Source organism: Eurytemora carolleeae, unplaced genomic scaffold, assembly GCF_000591075.1.
Source record: "Eurytemora carolleeae unplaced genomic scaffold, Eaff_2.0 scaffold2436, whole genome shotgun sequence".
NCBI lineage: Eukaryota > Metazoa > Arthropoda > Copepoda > Calanoida > Temoridae > Eurytemora > Eurytemora carolleeae.
Window position 1 is genome coordinate 1 of NW_019398322.1, and position 16222 is coordinate 16222.

General features: G+C 35.4%; 1 protein-coding gene across 1 annotated transcript; it reads right to left on the minus strand.

Moving 5' to 3' along the window:
• Positions 1–3089: 3089 nt before the first annotated feature.
• On the minus strand, positions 3090–15681 carry LOC111717226 (uncharacterized; the record flags this gene model as incomplete). The annotated part of the gene is given in 13 exon segments (XM_023492738.1): positions 3090–3568; positions 4216–6427; positions 6871–7486; positions 7889–8316; positions 9982–10209; positions 10789–10896; positions 11767–11820; positions 12058–12399; positions 12678–12803; positions 13122–13271; positions 13761–13811; positions 14446–14487; positions 15587–15681. Coding segments are annotated over 13 exon segments (4664 nt in total), but the record flags the coding sequence as incomplete, so codon positions are not given.
• Between the last annotated feature and the right edge of the window lie 541 nt (positions 15682–16222).

The window sequence follows — 16222 nt, forward strand, 5'->3', positions numbered from 1 at the left end:
TCATTTTCTTTAGCTTTTGAACTTTTTCCCATTCACTTTTATATAACTAGGAAAATGTTCGTTGCAGATAACATTCGGATTGGGTCTTTTCCAATCTACTAGTTTTAACCATTCCTCCCGAATAGAGTGTAAAATAACTCCGGGAATGAAACTATTTGAACTACAATATTTCAATGAGCAATATATCATATTGACGAGAACTGAAGAAGGGCATGAAAAGGACTAAACTAACTTAAATTTCTCACTACAGAACTCATGTACACCACAAGTACTCAATGACAAAACAACAGCCAATGTTCACAACCGACCTAGTTAATCTATATAATAGGAATATCTTTTAAACATCTCATTTATATCTTTTAAGATGACAAATGTCGTCTTATGAGCAATATATCTTTAACTATGGTTGTAGACCTTAGATATTTCAAACTATGAATTCTGTTAGATCAAATATCTGAATTTGAAATATCTAAGGTGTACAACATCAGATTCCAAAGGTTACATATTTGAGTTTGTGCCAAAGACTCAATTCCTTTATAAATTGACTGTAAGAAAAAATAGAAAAATAGAAAATAGAATACCTTTATTACATCTTCCATCATGTTATAGGCATCTAATATGCCGAGGTCTTGTTTTTGCAAAAGTTTTAGTTTAAAGTTTCTTAAAATTTTGTGTTAACAGTGAATTTAGACAAATCCTTAGTCTTTGTCATTGTCAGGTGTTACTTTTTAAATTTGTTTCCTTTTAATTTTGTATTTTCCAGGGGGGGGGCAGGGCCCCCCTGGAACTCCCAGGGGGGGGCAAGAGGACTACTGCCCCCCCTATGTACGCCACTGTGTAACACATTCTCTAAAATGGTTAAAAATGCGACAACAACATTCATACAGAGTGAGTTTAAAAGGGATTAACGACACTAATTTAAATACGAAAGTAGGAATACAATTATCACGGAAAAAATCTTGAAATGCTTACATTTAGAACCAATATTATTTTTTGTTAAAGTGTAAATTAAGAAACGTCAAGGCCTGAACGTTTTAATACAACGTAACGTAAAGAACATCTTTTAATTCATGTCTTTCTTAGAAACGAATGAACAGTTTTGATTGCCAGTTGTAAAATAGTGTAACTAAAAAGTTATCACAATAACGTTTCAATAAACCGTAACGTAAGAAAAGTTGCAGTTTAGTAAAGTTCCTAAATGTAATTAAAATAGTTTTATTGGAAAAGTCAAGATAAAACGTAACGTTAACAAAAAATATTTTTGCACTAAAATACATTGCAACGTGCAGAACTATGCCCTTATGACGTTTTAAGGCAAAACTTTCGTCACCTTTTAGTTTTTAAACCAATTGAAAGTGTAACGTAAAGTCTCTGAAAACATTTACATTGAATGAAATTGAAACGTTGGAAAATTGTGGTTATATTACTTAAGCTTTAACGCAACGTTGGGAAAGTTTTTTAAAACAAGAAAGGGAAAAGCGTAACGGAGCTTACTGTTGTTTCCATAACATTTACTAAAGCTTAACTTTGTATAAGGTATTTAAGTGCAGAAAATGCATTACGTTACGTTTACTCTATGTCATAAAATGTCATACTGTGCAACGTAACGTTTATACTTTTGATAAACACTATAGTAACGAAAGCTAAAATCTAGAAAAATAAAAACGTTGCCATCTCTAGTATACTCATGTTCAGGAAACCCGGAGATATTTCGCAGTCATAAACTATAACTTCAAATTTGCAGTTCAATCATCTACTTTGACATTTTATAAGTATAACTGGGGGAGGAGGAGGGGGGAGAAAAAAGTTAAGATCAGAAATGTTTGATGTGTAAAAAGGTCGTCTTCCATATATCCAAGCACGAGACTATATTTATAAACAGAGTAGCTCACAAAGAATGCGACTTCAGAGACGACTATACGGAATTTAAACCGACCGTTTCCTTACATTCAATATTTCTTGCAACTGTAAATAACCTTGTTTCTCTGTTTGCTGAATGATTTTTAAATACGCTTTTAAAGACTATATTCAAGGTAGAACACTTAAATTAACCTAGGAATTGTCATATTAAAGAGTTTTAGGTCGGATATATACAGTCTCATTCTTTGTGAATGACCCTGAAAATGGGAATGAAGAGAGGACCCATAAATTGTAATGGTGACTATTTAATTCTTGTTACAATTCAGTACAGTGATAACCATAAAATATGAAGTTGACTTTGAAACTCAGTTTATAACTTCAAATAGTGCAATTAACACTAGACACGGTAATTGTGCAGTGTAAACAGACTCATTGAACCTAATAAGTGATTTAATTACTTTCTAGCAAAGCTATTAGTGAATGATGAAACAACATCAAATGTACTTTAGTAATGCTTTAATGTCGCCATTCCATTCTACAGTTTTCTGGTTATTACTGTAAGGAGTTGTTACTCGGTTTGGTTAGTTTTCTGAAAACTTCTTAATTAAAACTTTTAACATTACCAGTAATTAGCTTTTTTAAACTGTTCAATATTTTAATCTGAAGTGAAAATATAAAGGGAACAATCGACAATCGACTTTGATTTGTTTTTAGCATATATTTTCTCTCAGGGTCTAAATTTGTCGTACTGTAAGAATAGCAAATGTTTGAAATAAACAATTTTCAAATTTGTAGAATTTCTCAAATCAAATCAAATCAAATCAAATCAAATCAAATCAAATCAAATCAAATCAAATCAAATCAAGATTGTTAGGAACGTCCTACACCAACGTCCAACACGCCTAACTCAAAGTGAGTTTTTCAGCTAGCCTGTATGAGGTATGGGTGGAGAGGGGGTAAAACTTTTTTTAAGACCGACGCGCTAAAAAAATACGAAGATGATCAAATACCGAAAGTTGATCGACCAGATTGCGTTATTCGTTTATTGCGATTATGATGATTCTGAAATTTTGACCGTTATGACTAAAATAACTTATCCATTACTATTTTAAATCTCGCTTTAAAAAAAATATCAACATAAGAAAATTCAAACAAAATGAGGAAAACATCTTTATTGAATAAATTGATGGAAGAATAATGTATTTTTAATTGTTAAAGTTCCTAAATTACTTGTTTTGTTTTATGATTAAACAAAAAGTTAAATTTGCAATCTCCTTTGTTTGAAAAATAAAAATGGTAAATGGTAATTGATTTAGTAGGAGGAAATATTAAGTCTACCCGCGGATCAGATGTAAATCATTTCTCAGTTTTCAAAACATATGCAAATATCACAAATTTCACTGAAATGTATATAATTTACATAAATTTAAACCGTCCAACCTATGTACACAAAACCAAATAGAAATAAACATTAAAAAGCTCTCTTCAAGCAATATTTAATTGAGAACACCCATTGATTTCAGTTTTTCATATTGTTCCTCGGAAAGTTCAACTTGAACTTTTTTCTGTGGAGTACTTTCCTTTTCTCGACTCAGTGGTGGGTTTAACTCCCGCCTAATTCTAGACTCTCCCCCACCCCTTCGACCTTCTGAACTGCCGCTGCTCCGCCCTCTGCCGTCATGACTGCCAGCAGGGGATAAAGATATACCTAAAATCAATAAATCTGTGTCAGGGACTCTGTAACATAATTTCAATTTCAAGGGACTCTCCATTTGTAAAATGGCCATGGCCAAATCACGACATCCTATTTAAACCATTAACTGATTTTCAATCGTAGATCCTCTAGCAAAGTTATTTAAGTGAAGATAGGGTTTCCAATTTGTTTCCGGATTAATTTGGTTTCGTAAAGCTCTTAACCAGTAAAGAATGAAAAACAATTAAAAACTTTTAGAAATCAATCATGAAATTTTCTTAACCAATTTTCAAATATATCTAGCCCCCCCCCCAAGATGTTACACAAAGCTAGTAAGACATGTTGAAAAACGTCCATGGTTACGATTTCTCCTAATGGAAAAACTCTTCCTTTAAACTTGTTTTTTACCTCTGTTCAGTATCTAGGAGGTAAATTTAATCCTAGTTCAGGTAATTTACAATAGGTTTTAATGGTTTATCATTCTTAACAGCGTTAGAAAGGTTCCTTAGGGCCTTTACGGAACCAAATTTACCCGGAAAAAAATTGGAAACTCTAAATGAAGAGACTGATGTAAATTTAACTGACATTTTTGATTAGAATACCCAAAAATGATAAGTGCAAATTGACATATTCATTATTCATATGTTTAAATATAAACCAACCTGGTGGGAGTTTTAGACCTTTCGGTATCTTAGGAGGTGCTTGCCGGGTTACTGAGATCCCACCAGCCTTCAGACGATCGATTGTAGCACTCTTCAACGGAGTTGGTGGTTCATCTATTAACTCAATTATTTCAGGTTCATCGTCTTCTATTTTGATAACACTTGGAGGAGATTTGGCTGGTTTAGGTGGGGTTGTATTCTGGTGAGAGGATGGGCGAGGAGACTGATGACGAGCTGGAGATCGAGGGATTCCTTCTCCAGCAGGAGAACCTATTGGAGGCCGTGGTCCTAAAGAAGGTTGGGTTGGAGGAGGGCCTGGTGGTCTAGGAAACCTTCCAGCAGGCCTTGGTCCTTGTGATCTCATTCTAGGCCATGGCCCACCTCTGACCATCCCCATTCTCTGGTTCTCTTGTCCAGGAATTCGAGGTGCTCGAACACCTCCAGGCAATCTTACCGTTCCTCCTCGGATTTTCAACCTTTGTGGTTGCGCTCCTGCAAGGGGACGAATAGCTTCAGGCATGACTGCAGAGGAGGGTTGAGGTGCTCTAGTAGGTTGGGAGGAAGCCAGAGGATGACCGAGATCCCCAATAGGTCGGACATTTATAGGCGTTGGGAGAGGTTGAGATACTGAAAATGAACCCGATACTGGAGTAATTTGGCCGTTTCCCGTACTAACACGATAGTGTGCAGGTCCATTTATGTGTGTAACATTGCTATTAAGACCTTCTTGTAATTGACCTTGGCCTCCAAATCCAGAGGATAGAACGACAGAATGAACAGACCGGGGAACTGGGGAACCCTGAACATAAAAATTTCCTTCAGTAGCTTGGTAACTATTAACGTGGATTCGCTGCACATTTTCTAGTGTTGTTTGTACTCTAATATTGGATTGGGGCGTAGGCAGAGGGGGTCGTGCCTGTACTGCATACTGCTGGACACCAATACTGTTTGTATGATTTGGAAATTGAGTTTGTGATGTAGGTAAAGAAGCTGTTTGAGGCTGGTTTGGATGATGCATCGTAGTAGTTTGGTATGAGGGAGAGGGTACTGAAGTTTGGCGTATTAAGTACGAAGGATCAGACCTATGCTGTATTGTTTCTTGATTTACAAGTTGTTGAATATTTACAGGATTCATAACCTGCTGATGGGCTGTGGTTGGCTGTGTTGAGTTATGCTGTGATGAAAGAACCTGGGTTGGGTTGGGAACTGAAACAACAGACTGTAACTTGGCATTTAATGGATATAAATACTCAGTAGCTGATATAGATGAAGAGTTAGTAGAAGTCCCAGACAAGGTGTTAGTTGTTACATTGTTGGCTTCAGGCAGTGTTTTAATAGAGGTTCCTAAGATTGATGGATTCGAGTACCGGAGCTGTGTTGAGACTCTAATAAATCTGTTTGATGAATCTGCTCCGGCAACCTGGAACTGACGTAGTGGAAGCTCCATTGAAGGACGTCTAGCAACAGAAATTCGCTCCTTTGGGGAAAAAACTCTGTTGTTGTGAACCTGCGAAGCCTTCAGGTTCAGCTTTGTCGGATTCAAGATCTTAATTTGAGCTCGGTGTTCTTGTCCATCTGCCTGAACCTCTGGATTGGTTAAACGCTGAATATTTGATAATTCACTGATTTTAATCAGTCTTGAACCAGTCTTTAGAGGGCTTCCAGTGATTACATGAGGTAAAGAATGGTTTCCATGTGAGGGTACTTGAGTTGAAACACGGGTTGGAACTAATGCAGAAGGTGATGGTATCCCAATTTGAGGGTTAGATTGTCCTGAAAGATGATCTCCTTGGGAGTAGCGGGATGAATTCCAGTTAGGAATCAACATGGGCATGGGATCCTTCTGTCCAAATCCCTCCAATTCTTTCTGAATCTCACTTATTGATTTTGAGGCAACAAGATCTTTAACAGGCTCTGTTCCATTAATCAGCTCTTCCATCTCTCTGCCGAATGTATCCTGATCATCTGGTTTTCTGGTGAATATATCGACTGGAAGACTTCGTATTTCGTCCTCTGTCAAATTGAGATCAAGACTGATTTTATCTGGCCCTGCTTGACCTGGGTTCACAAAATCAGAGAACAGCCCTGGGGATGCTAGTCTCAAATCTTTCCTTGCCGGGATCTCTGGAATATTTTCATTTTGGCCCTGATTCCTGGGATCTACAGAAGCACATACTAATTTCTCTTGAGGCTCCAACTCTTTGGCCTCATACTAAACAGTTGAGATAAGAAAAGACAAAATTTAATTTTCAAAATAGTTATATGTTAGTTTTCCTTAAATCTGCTATTTAAAGGGACTGTAAAGGAAATTTACAACTACTGTGGCCGAATTTAAAGAATTTGAGCGGCGGTTTAAATTTAAGCCGCGGCTTAAATATGGTTGGTTCGACTTAAAATTGTATCAAATGTTTCAAGATTTAAGCCGGCGCTTAATTTAAACCGGGGTTTGGCAGATTTAAACCGCGGCTCAAATTCTCTAAATTCCATCTCTGGTCAAATATTATTTTATTTGTCTTAATAATTTCTGTTTTAATACCAACTCATTTAAACAAGCTTTTTTCATGACTCCCTTTCCCATCATTTTTATTTGCTAAATCTCTAAAAAACAGCATTTTTTCTCCCAACGTTTTAAAATTTTTGATTTGAAACAAATACCTGATTATTCATGTCGTCCAAGTTTCTATCTAAATTAGATTCAATTTTTTTTTGAGGTGGTGTTACAGGTTTGCTAGAGGCAACACTGTCTTCTTTATTTGCAGTCTCTTTTCCTTCATCGATTCTTAAACAGGATTCAAGTGAAATTTCATTGCTTCCTAAATCCACGTTCATTGAGTCTCCAACTTCATTCAGCTGTTCATTGTAATTAGTATTTTTGTTACGTCCATTTATAGTTTCTTCTTCGTCAATCTCTTTCTCCATCATAACTTCCTTTGCATTGTCAGGTTCATTCGTATTTCTTTCTTTTTCAATATCTTCAGCATTCCTCGAGTCCAAATCAAAATTTAGGATGGAAACCCCAGATTTGATTTTTTTCCTGAGTTCCGAGGAATCAGAAGAATCTGAGGGTTCAGTTCTCTTCCGTTTCTTTGTTCCATCACCTTCCGTAATCGTCTCAAGTGCAATATCTACAACAGGGTCAGGGGACTTAGGGGCAGGTTCTAAGGACTTAGGAGACTTGGAGCCACTCGGGGGCTTAGTTAACCGTGGTGACGTGTTCCGTTTTTTTGCAGAGACAATCCGTGGATCTTCTTCGTCGCTACTAGATGCGTATCTAATCAGGAGAAAATGTTTAGTTTTAGATTTATTTAGAGAAAAACTTCTTTCACTTAAACTCATCAGCTTATTTAACAATAAATAAATAAATAAACATCAACATTCATTCCGTAGAAATCTAGGCTGAGCCCTCTTCAAAAACAATATAAATAGTCTAAATCAATCTAAATCCATACATGGGGGGGGGGGGATAGAATAATAGACAGACTTTTTTAAAACCAATAGAAAGTTACGTTGATTAAGTTTGAAGGAATTGCAAGTTTCTTTAAAAATATAAAAGACAATTTTAATAATCATTAATAATTTGTTGATTCACTTGATTCCTGCAGAAGGAAGATGAATAACCATTTTGATAATCTTTAGTTAAAAAATATATTCAGTTCCCTTGTATATCCTTTACCTGATCGGAACCTTATTTCTAGTTTCCCGTCTACTTCTGGATGCAATGATTTGCTGCGATAACTCAGGGACTGATTCATCCAGGATGCCAACGTCTTGTGTTACGGGATTCAGAAGAGTTTCAGGTTCCATTGGAGAGCCGGGATTCATCGTAGCGTCAGGTTCTATGGCAGTGTCACGTTTCGTAGTATTGAAAGAATCATGTGTTGGTATCGACGGCACAATTTCTGGAGTTGGGATCATAGGTGGGATCGTAGGAGATTTGTCTGATCCGTTTATCAATTCTCGTTCTACCTCAAGTTTTGATTTGTCTTCGTCTGTGTCCGGTGTTCGTCTATCGTCCAATGATATTCGTTTATCGTGCAAAGAAAGACGATTAATCCTGACATCTACTTGGCGGATTTTATTGCTGGTTGGGTTTTCATCAACCTCAAATAGAAAATGTTCTTTAATTTAAAACTAATGGCAGTGGTGTATAACTAAATATCTTAAGGAACCGGATATGATGTTCATTGTTCAAAGATATGGGGATTAATTTTAACATTGGACTTAATTAGCAATCATTTTCCCATTAATGATATTTTTAACCCAATTCAATTATTCATGGAGGAAACCCAATTATTGGTGATTTACCAAAAAAATATACCCCTAAATAATGGCGAACTTATTAGAACAGTAAACATATAAATATCAAAAGGTGGTTGAACCACTATAGACAAAGTTGAACCACTTCGTTATTGTGCTGTTAAAAACTAAAGAGAAGTGGTATAACAAAGTCTCCTAGGTTCAACCATGTCTCGCTTATTTTTAAATCGGGTCAATGTGTCACCAAAAAATGTTAATTTTTTTAATATTATAGATCTCAAGACAGAATACATAAGACTGTTTACTTCTGAATGGACCGAATAAGATCAAACCCATTCTCTCGTTTAGGTAAAATTAACCAATATCAAAATGTTACCAATAAAATATCATTGAAGTTTAATCAATCTTTGATTGGTAAAAACGTTAATTAAGAGATCAATTAATCCAATGACACTCATTATCACAGCACAATGATAAGTTACGAGGTTAGACCAATTAGTTGATTTAAACTTAAAGGTACTAGTACAAACGTCAGACGGTACAAAGGTCGGACAGTACAAACGTCAGACTGGGACAAATGTCAGAATAGTACAAACGTCGGACGGGTACATTTATAAGGAAAAATCTCAGAAATTTGGTTGAGTTTGAAAAAAAAAAACATTGCTACAAGAAATAAATTAAAAATCACTCGCTTATTTTGATAAAAATCAAAGATATCTGAATAAAGTTTCAACCCTTTTAACGTAGCACTGTATAAACATCAGAACAAAATGGAGTTGAGTTCTGGCCACAAACTCTGATGTTTCAATGCCTATATCTTTGAAACCCGATGTTGTAGATCTTCGATATTTCAACCTACAAAATATATAAGATCAAACAGTTTAAGTTTGAAAGTATGAAAGGTTAATAAGATAAAGGGATGAGAATATCCGAGTTAGTTGCGAGAACTTAGTTCCTTTCAGTAGATTTTAATTAGTACATTAGACGAAAAAAAATAACTTTTTAATAAAAAAATCTAAAAATTCAAATAAATCTTTTTCCTTAGTCCGACGTTTGTCCTGGTCTGGCGTATGTACTGGTATGACGTTTGTACTGTCCGACATTTGTACCAGTCCGAAAGTTGTACACGTCCGACGATTGTACTGGTCCGAAGTTTGTACAGTCCGACGTTTGTAAATCTTAGGTTTGTACCATCCCACGTTTCTACTGGTACCTTCAAAGTCTCCAGCTAAACCCATTTAAAGGGGCTGTACACGTAATTTTAAGTGATGCTCTATGCAATGATTGATAGGAATGTCCGATCTCAATTTATGTTTATTATCCTGCAGTAGGAATGCGCCACCACTATTGAAAATAATCTGTTTATAAATTATAAACATTGATATGAACACTCAGTGAAAAGGCAAAGCTTTTCAGGGTGCCTTTGTAAATTGGACATTGCCATCTTTTTATGAAGGATCAATTAGAAATACAAGTTTAGTCTCTTTAAGAAGAAACAATCTAACTCACCTTTGTTTTTCTATTATTAATGTTTTCTGGTAGAGGCAATATTTTTCTTTTTTTCGCGTCATTTTGTATCTTAATCACTGTTCTTAAACTGTTTGTACTTTGAGAGCAGTTTGTACTTAATAAACTATTTGTACTGTTTGAACTAGAAGAGCTTGGCATGCTTTTGTCCGTTGTATTTATTTTCAAAAGAGATGATGGGAGAACTTTTCTTGGCATTTCAGTCTCTTCCTGAAAATAAAATCAATCAATCAACCAATCAATCAATTAATCAAATGTATGTGATTAGTTTGAGAGACAAGACCGCCCAACGACAAGAACCAAAAAAGATGTGGATGGGATTTGGTTGACATGCTAATGTGACGTATTAATGGTGTAAAGAAAAATATTATAACAATCTCAAAGTTTGAAAAAATTGTTGGTTAGGGATGTGTTTAAAATGACGTAAGACATCAGAAACGTTTTGGATGAATAACCCTCTAAAGGCTCGGGGACCTGATTATTGTGTAGCCTGGGGGGGGGAGGGCTTCCCACGCCCCCAACCAATCCCTAGACTAGAATGGTAAGTATCTTTGTCCATTTTTAAAGGGGAGGGAGCTTACCGCGCCCCCAGGCCCAACCCCTCCCTAGACTAGAATGGTAAGTATATTTGTCCATTTTAAAGGGGGGGGGGAGGGGCTTTCCGCGCCCCCAATCCCTCTCTAAACTAAAAAGGTAAGTATATTTGTCCATTTTTAAAGGGGTGGGAGTGGGGGGGGGAGGCGCTGCCGTGGGCTCCGGAAGAACCAAGAGAGGACGGATCCAATGTACCTTAACTTTTGAATGAACCGAATGTTCATCCGCCGAATCGTCAGAAACTGGACTATCATATCCGGTATCCGGTTCAAGGGTGATCTCACCAAACTGTCCATTCTCATTCTAAACACAAGTTTTTTTACTTATTTTCCTATTTTCAATATTCGAATTTTTTAAATTCTAGCTGATCAGACTATTAACTAAAATTGATTTTGAACACCCTTCGCGTGTGATTTGAAATTTAAAATGAGGGATCCAGACTGTCATTGAGAACCATTTGCGTGTAATTTGTAATTTAATTTAAAGGATTCGAACTGTCATTGAAAAAACTTTTGCGTGTAATTTGTAATTTAATTTCAGGGATTCGGACTGCCATTGAGAATCCTTTGCGTGTAATTTGTAATTTAATTTGAGGGATTCGGACTGCCATTGAAAAAAACCTTTGCGTGTAGTTTGTTATATAAATTTAAGGGATTCGGACTGCCATCGAAGGTCCGTGCCCATATAAATTCACATGTTTTACGCAACTTAATACCATCTTAGACCACCGTTGTCGGAGTAAGAGGGCCCAATGTTTTGAGGAAACTTGTGTTGCTAAATAATTAAAACTTTAAATTAAAGACTAAGGAGCCAGTGTGGGTCGGGGGGGGGGGGGNTTAATTTTGACGGTTAGTATTTTTTTATTATTATTTAAGGGTTAGTTACTAATTTGCAATTATTTGTTCCAATTTAAATTGAAAAATAGAAATAATGGAAAATATAAGACGACTTCAAGGAAAAAATAAAATGTAATGTAAATGAAAAGAGCAGAGAAATGGCCAACGTAAGGAAACATGAAAAATCAGCAGGTGAAGAAAGATTACGGCAAATGAGAAATAAGAAGAAACGTTTGAGACAAGCATAAAAATGGCTGGAAGTAATTATAATCATAAATGTGTTATTACGGATTATAGGAAATTTGTAATTTTAATAAAAAATATTTTTTTTATTTACCTCTTCCCGACTTCCAGATATTCTGCTTGGCTGTGCTGGCTCAGGGGACTCAGACTAATCAACAAAAATAATTAAATATTTCACAGAAAATATAACATTTCAAGGGATTGTTGTTTTCACCCCCCCCCCCCCTAAACCAATCAACTTCTTTGCATTTTAGATTTATAAAATTCAATTTTATTGTGTCAGGGCTGTTATTATTCATCAACTTTTGTCAAAATTAGTTTAATTGACCATGTCAGAAACGTCTTGATCTCCCTTGCTAAAAGGGGGGATATAGTTACAACAAACCTTTGAGTTAGAAGTTATCCAGGATTCACGTCTCCCAGCTTTGCGGCCGGATATCAGGGTTATAGAGAGAGGGGTTCCGGCGGATTCTGATCTACTAGGGATTGATGTCGGAGAAGAGGGATGTCCAACTTTGTAGATCTCAAGTTTTTTCCCAACCAACTTTGGAAAAGGGGATCCGGTTACAGACTCAAAGGATCCGGATTGGTCACTGGACGTCCCGGTTTTATTTTCTGAGAATCCGGAAGATTTAATTGCAGGTTCAGGAGGAGTTTCGTTGTCGTCAGCGAAAAGATTTCGAGGACGTTTCTCGTCCTTACTGGGGAGAATTTGCTGTCTCTGAAACTTGCAAAATGTATCTAATATTTTAAAATTTTATTCAAAACCAAACAACAACTTTGTTTTAAAAGAAAACATTAAATTCAGTGAAATAACAACCGGGGTTTGCAAAGTTTCGTAAACAAAATCGCGAAATTGCATATCAAAATTCGATAACATTGTATATATCAACTTTTGAAAAATAATATTTTACATTATCAAGAATTTCCATTTCCCCAAGTCTTCCCAAAACTTTAATGTTTATGTATTCGTAAATAATTATTTTTATTTTCTAACAAACTTACAATTATTTTCTTCTCCGAGGATGTTACTGATGGTGTCAGCTTATGTCTGGAGGTTGAAAAATGATTTGGAGGTCGACTTGGAGTCCCTCGACCTCTGCCACGTCCTCTTCCACGGCCTCCGTTCTTCTGAACAACAAATTATTTAAGATTTTTTGACGATTTGAACTCTATGGATAAACTAAAACCAGGAAAAATATGATCTTAATTCTTAAATCCTCGTACATCATTGAAATCATATATATCATACCTCAAACGAACCAAATAACTAAAAAGTACACTCATTTGACATTCTAACTTTAGTTTTCAGGATCTTATTTCAACAGTTATATTTATAAATACTAAACATAAAAAAATATTAAATGAGAAAAAAAATTGTTTCAGAAAAGTGGTATTAATAATATTTATCCAAAAAAATCACCCTTGGTGTACTTGTTGTACTTGTACCTGATGATTCGGTGTACCCTGTGGACTTGAGACCCGTGTACTCTCTCTAATCGGTAGAATATCCAGTAATCCTTGTTCACCCTTCTCAGGTTTCCATTCACCAGCCTCTCCTCGCCTTGCAGTACACTTACGACAATACCAGTCGTCGTCCTGTTTTAAGAGATTGTTCACGTAATTGTAAGTGTTACTTTATTTTAAAAATAAGTGGCATGTCTGATTTACAAAGGTACCCTATAATCTTTTATTTAAACAATAAAGAGATATCGTATCGTCATTTTATTTCTTGAAAATTTCTTCCCTTGTCACATGTAGAAACATCATTAATATAATTCTGAATATTATGGAATGCTACTCTTTTAATGGAGGCTATGATTTGAAAGTACATCGACATGCCCCTTAATGGATTTCTAGGACCCAGTGGATCCAAAACAATACTGGAAAAAAATATCAAACAGAATAACCTCAAAAAAAAAGATTTTAAATAATGCTTAGCAAAAGTGTTGAAACCTAATTTTAGTTAGGGAAATTAGCAAAGCTTTTAGAAATAACAAGAAGCCGGATCCAGATTAGAATCCATTTCCTTCTCAAGTCCTACGGAATCAAGATCCGCAACAGAATGGGTTATAAAAGAAGGATTACCTTTCCCGGCTTATTCTCGTGATCAATACCAACACAGCTCCAATGATACCACTAAACATCATTAAAAAATTAGGCTAATTGGCGTACACTGCACTGCATTTTCTTCACAGGGATTTAAATTTTAAAGCAAATATTCATTTCGAAGACTTGGGGGGGGGGGGGGATGAAAAGTTGAACAGACATCACCTTAATCATACTTTCACCCAAAAATGAATTTATTATTTTCCCTACAAAACTTAATTTTTTTATTTCCAGCGAAAAAAAAATCCAAATCGTGTTTTTGTAAAGGAATGACTGACCTAGTATCTTTACTTAGGTTTGATTTTTCTTCCCGATTTGGTTTGCTGTCATTTTTTAAAACTTATTTAAAATATTTCCACAATTTCAACGATTGGAATTTTGAACAAAAAAGCAAATAACAACCAATTCAGGGAACAAGATTTTATTTTTTAACTAAAGAAACTGCTTTAGGTCTGGGGGGTACATAGCGGGGCCTCTTTTTCAGATTTCATTTCAAATTAGTTCAAATTAGGTAATTAACTATAATTGCGTAAAAATTAAATATTAACAGATGTTTCTTGTTCAGTTCGCAGTACTTATATGACAACAGCTTGCCTTATGTAATATGTACGTTTATTTTATTAGGATGGTATTAAGGGTAAGAGTCGTGAGGGGCGGGGGGTACCTTGTCACAGCTGTCACAGCCGATCATTCTGTTCTTCTTATCCTAAATATAGTAAGTTAATTTGTATAACAATTTTTTATTATTCAAATCTTTTTATAGATCAAAAGTACAAAAACAACAAGTAAACTTTATATATATATATATATCAAAGATATGTACATTTTGATTTTAATATTTTACATGGAGCATCTGTTTATTTATGTGGAAATCTTAGAGATTTGGTAAATGACACAATTTTCATTTTTATTTTGAAGTTAAGTAAATTCAGTAATGACAGTAAAATGGGCTAACAACATTTAATGAGGGCTCGTAGCGATATGCTTTCACTTTTCAGTTCAAATAAAGACCAATTGCAACAAAAGCAGAATCTTAGACGGTGATCCGAAAAAATATAAAAAACAACAACACGAGATGCGAATAACGTACATGAATAAATAGAAAATAGGAACAATAAAAACAAATTAAGTAGCCAATGGGGTCTCGTTTTGGAGTGTTAACGAGAGGTGTTTTAAACATGAGCAGTAATGATAGACTGTAGAGTGTAGAACTATGAAAAAAATGCTTACAATGTACATTTTAAGGTTTTAGTCTAAAGTAAAGTACAAGTAGAAAAGATCAGAAGCAGAAACTGTGACGGAGGTCAGAAGGAATTGCCAAAAATACAAAAATTGGAAAAATAAAATGATTAGGCGATTCACCATTAAGTAACAGTATTATCTTGTTTTAAATTGTTGGCGAAATGTGTTTAAAACAAGGTAGATTAATTATATGAGGACTAGTTGCATGAGATCCATGGATTTACATAATCTGCGATTAGTATTTTACAGAAACATAAGATAGACCATTGTTAAGGACTAGTGAGAGGATATTTACTAGTTGTAGTGTTTAAAATTTGTATAACAATGTTTTACAATTTATTTTTTGCGATTTTTGTAAATAAAATGGTGCGAGGCATAGTTAATAATTTCTAATGTTTATATTTTTTCTCCTTTCTCCATCTGCGCGTCCGCAATTTCTCTTTTTTTTGCCTCCCTTTGCCCGTCCCTTTATGGCACTGTTTTTAAAAGAATGTTTAAGAGTCACTGTCTTTGCACAATTATAAGTATCATTGTTGGTAATATTAAGCCTTCACAATACCTACCCCTGGATTCGTGGGATCATTTTTTTCTGAACACACTGGACAGATTTCAGGATCCTCCTCTTCATCCTCACTTGATTCTATCATTTCACGGGATACTAAATATGAGATATTCAGGGACTGAATTTAATGAATTTGAGCTGGGTCGCTTAACTACCTTCCGCCGGTTCAAATCCAGAATCACCGATTCAAAGTTATGGATGCATGAAGGAAAACAGGCCGGCGTTGGCAGGTTTTATTTTTGGGAATACATATTTTACCCCATGGCCTCAGCACCCATTTATCCATGAAACCACTTAGTCCCAAAAGCACCCCCATGTATATGCTTATGAAAGAGTACAATATAATAAATTTGAGTGGTCTGAAATAGTGTAATCAATAATTTCTTCTTCTTCAAACTTTAATTAAAAAAGCTACGTAAATACTTTTAAACATGAATTATCAAAAAAAAATCACAGGGTTAACAAGTGGCTTTTCGCGATTCACCGACAAAGGGTCAAACGACCCAGGGTCAAACGACAAAGGGTCAAACGACACAGGGTCAAACGTCAAGGGGTCAAAAACGCGACAAAGGGTCAAACGACACAGGGTCAAACGAAAAAGAGTCAAAAAATGCGACAAAAGGACAAATTTTTTTTT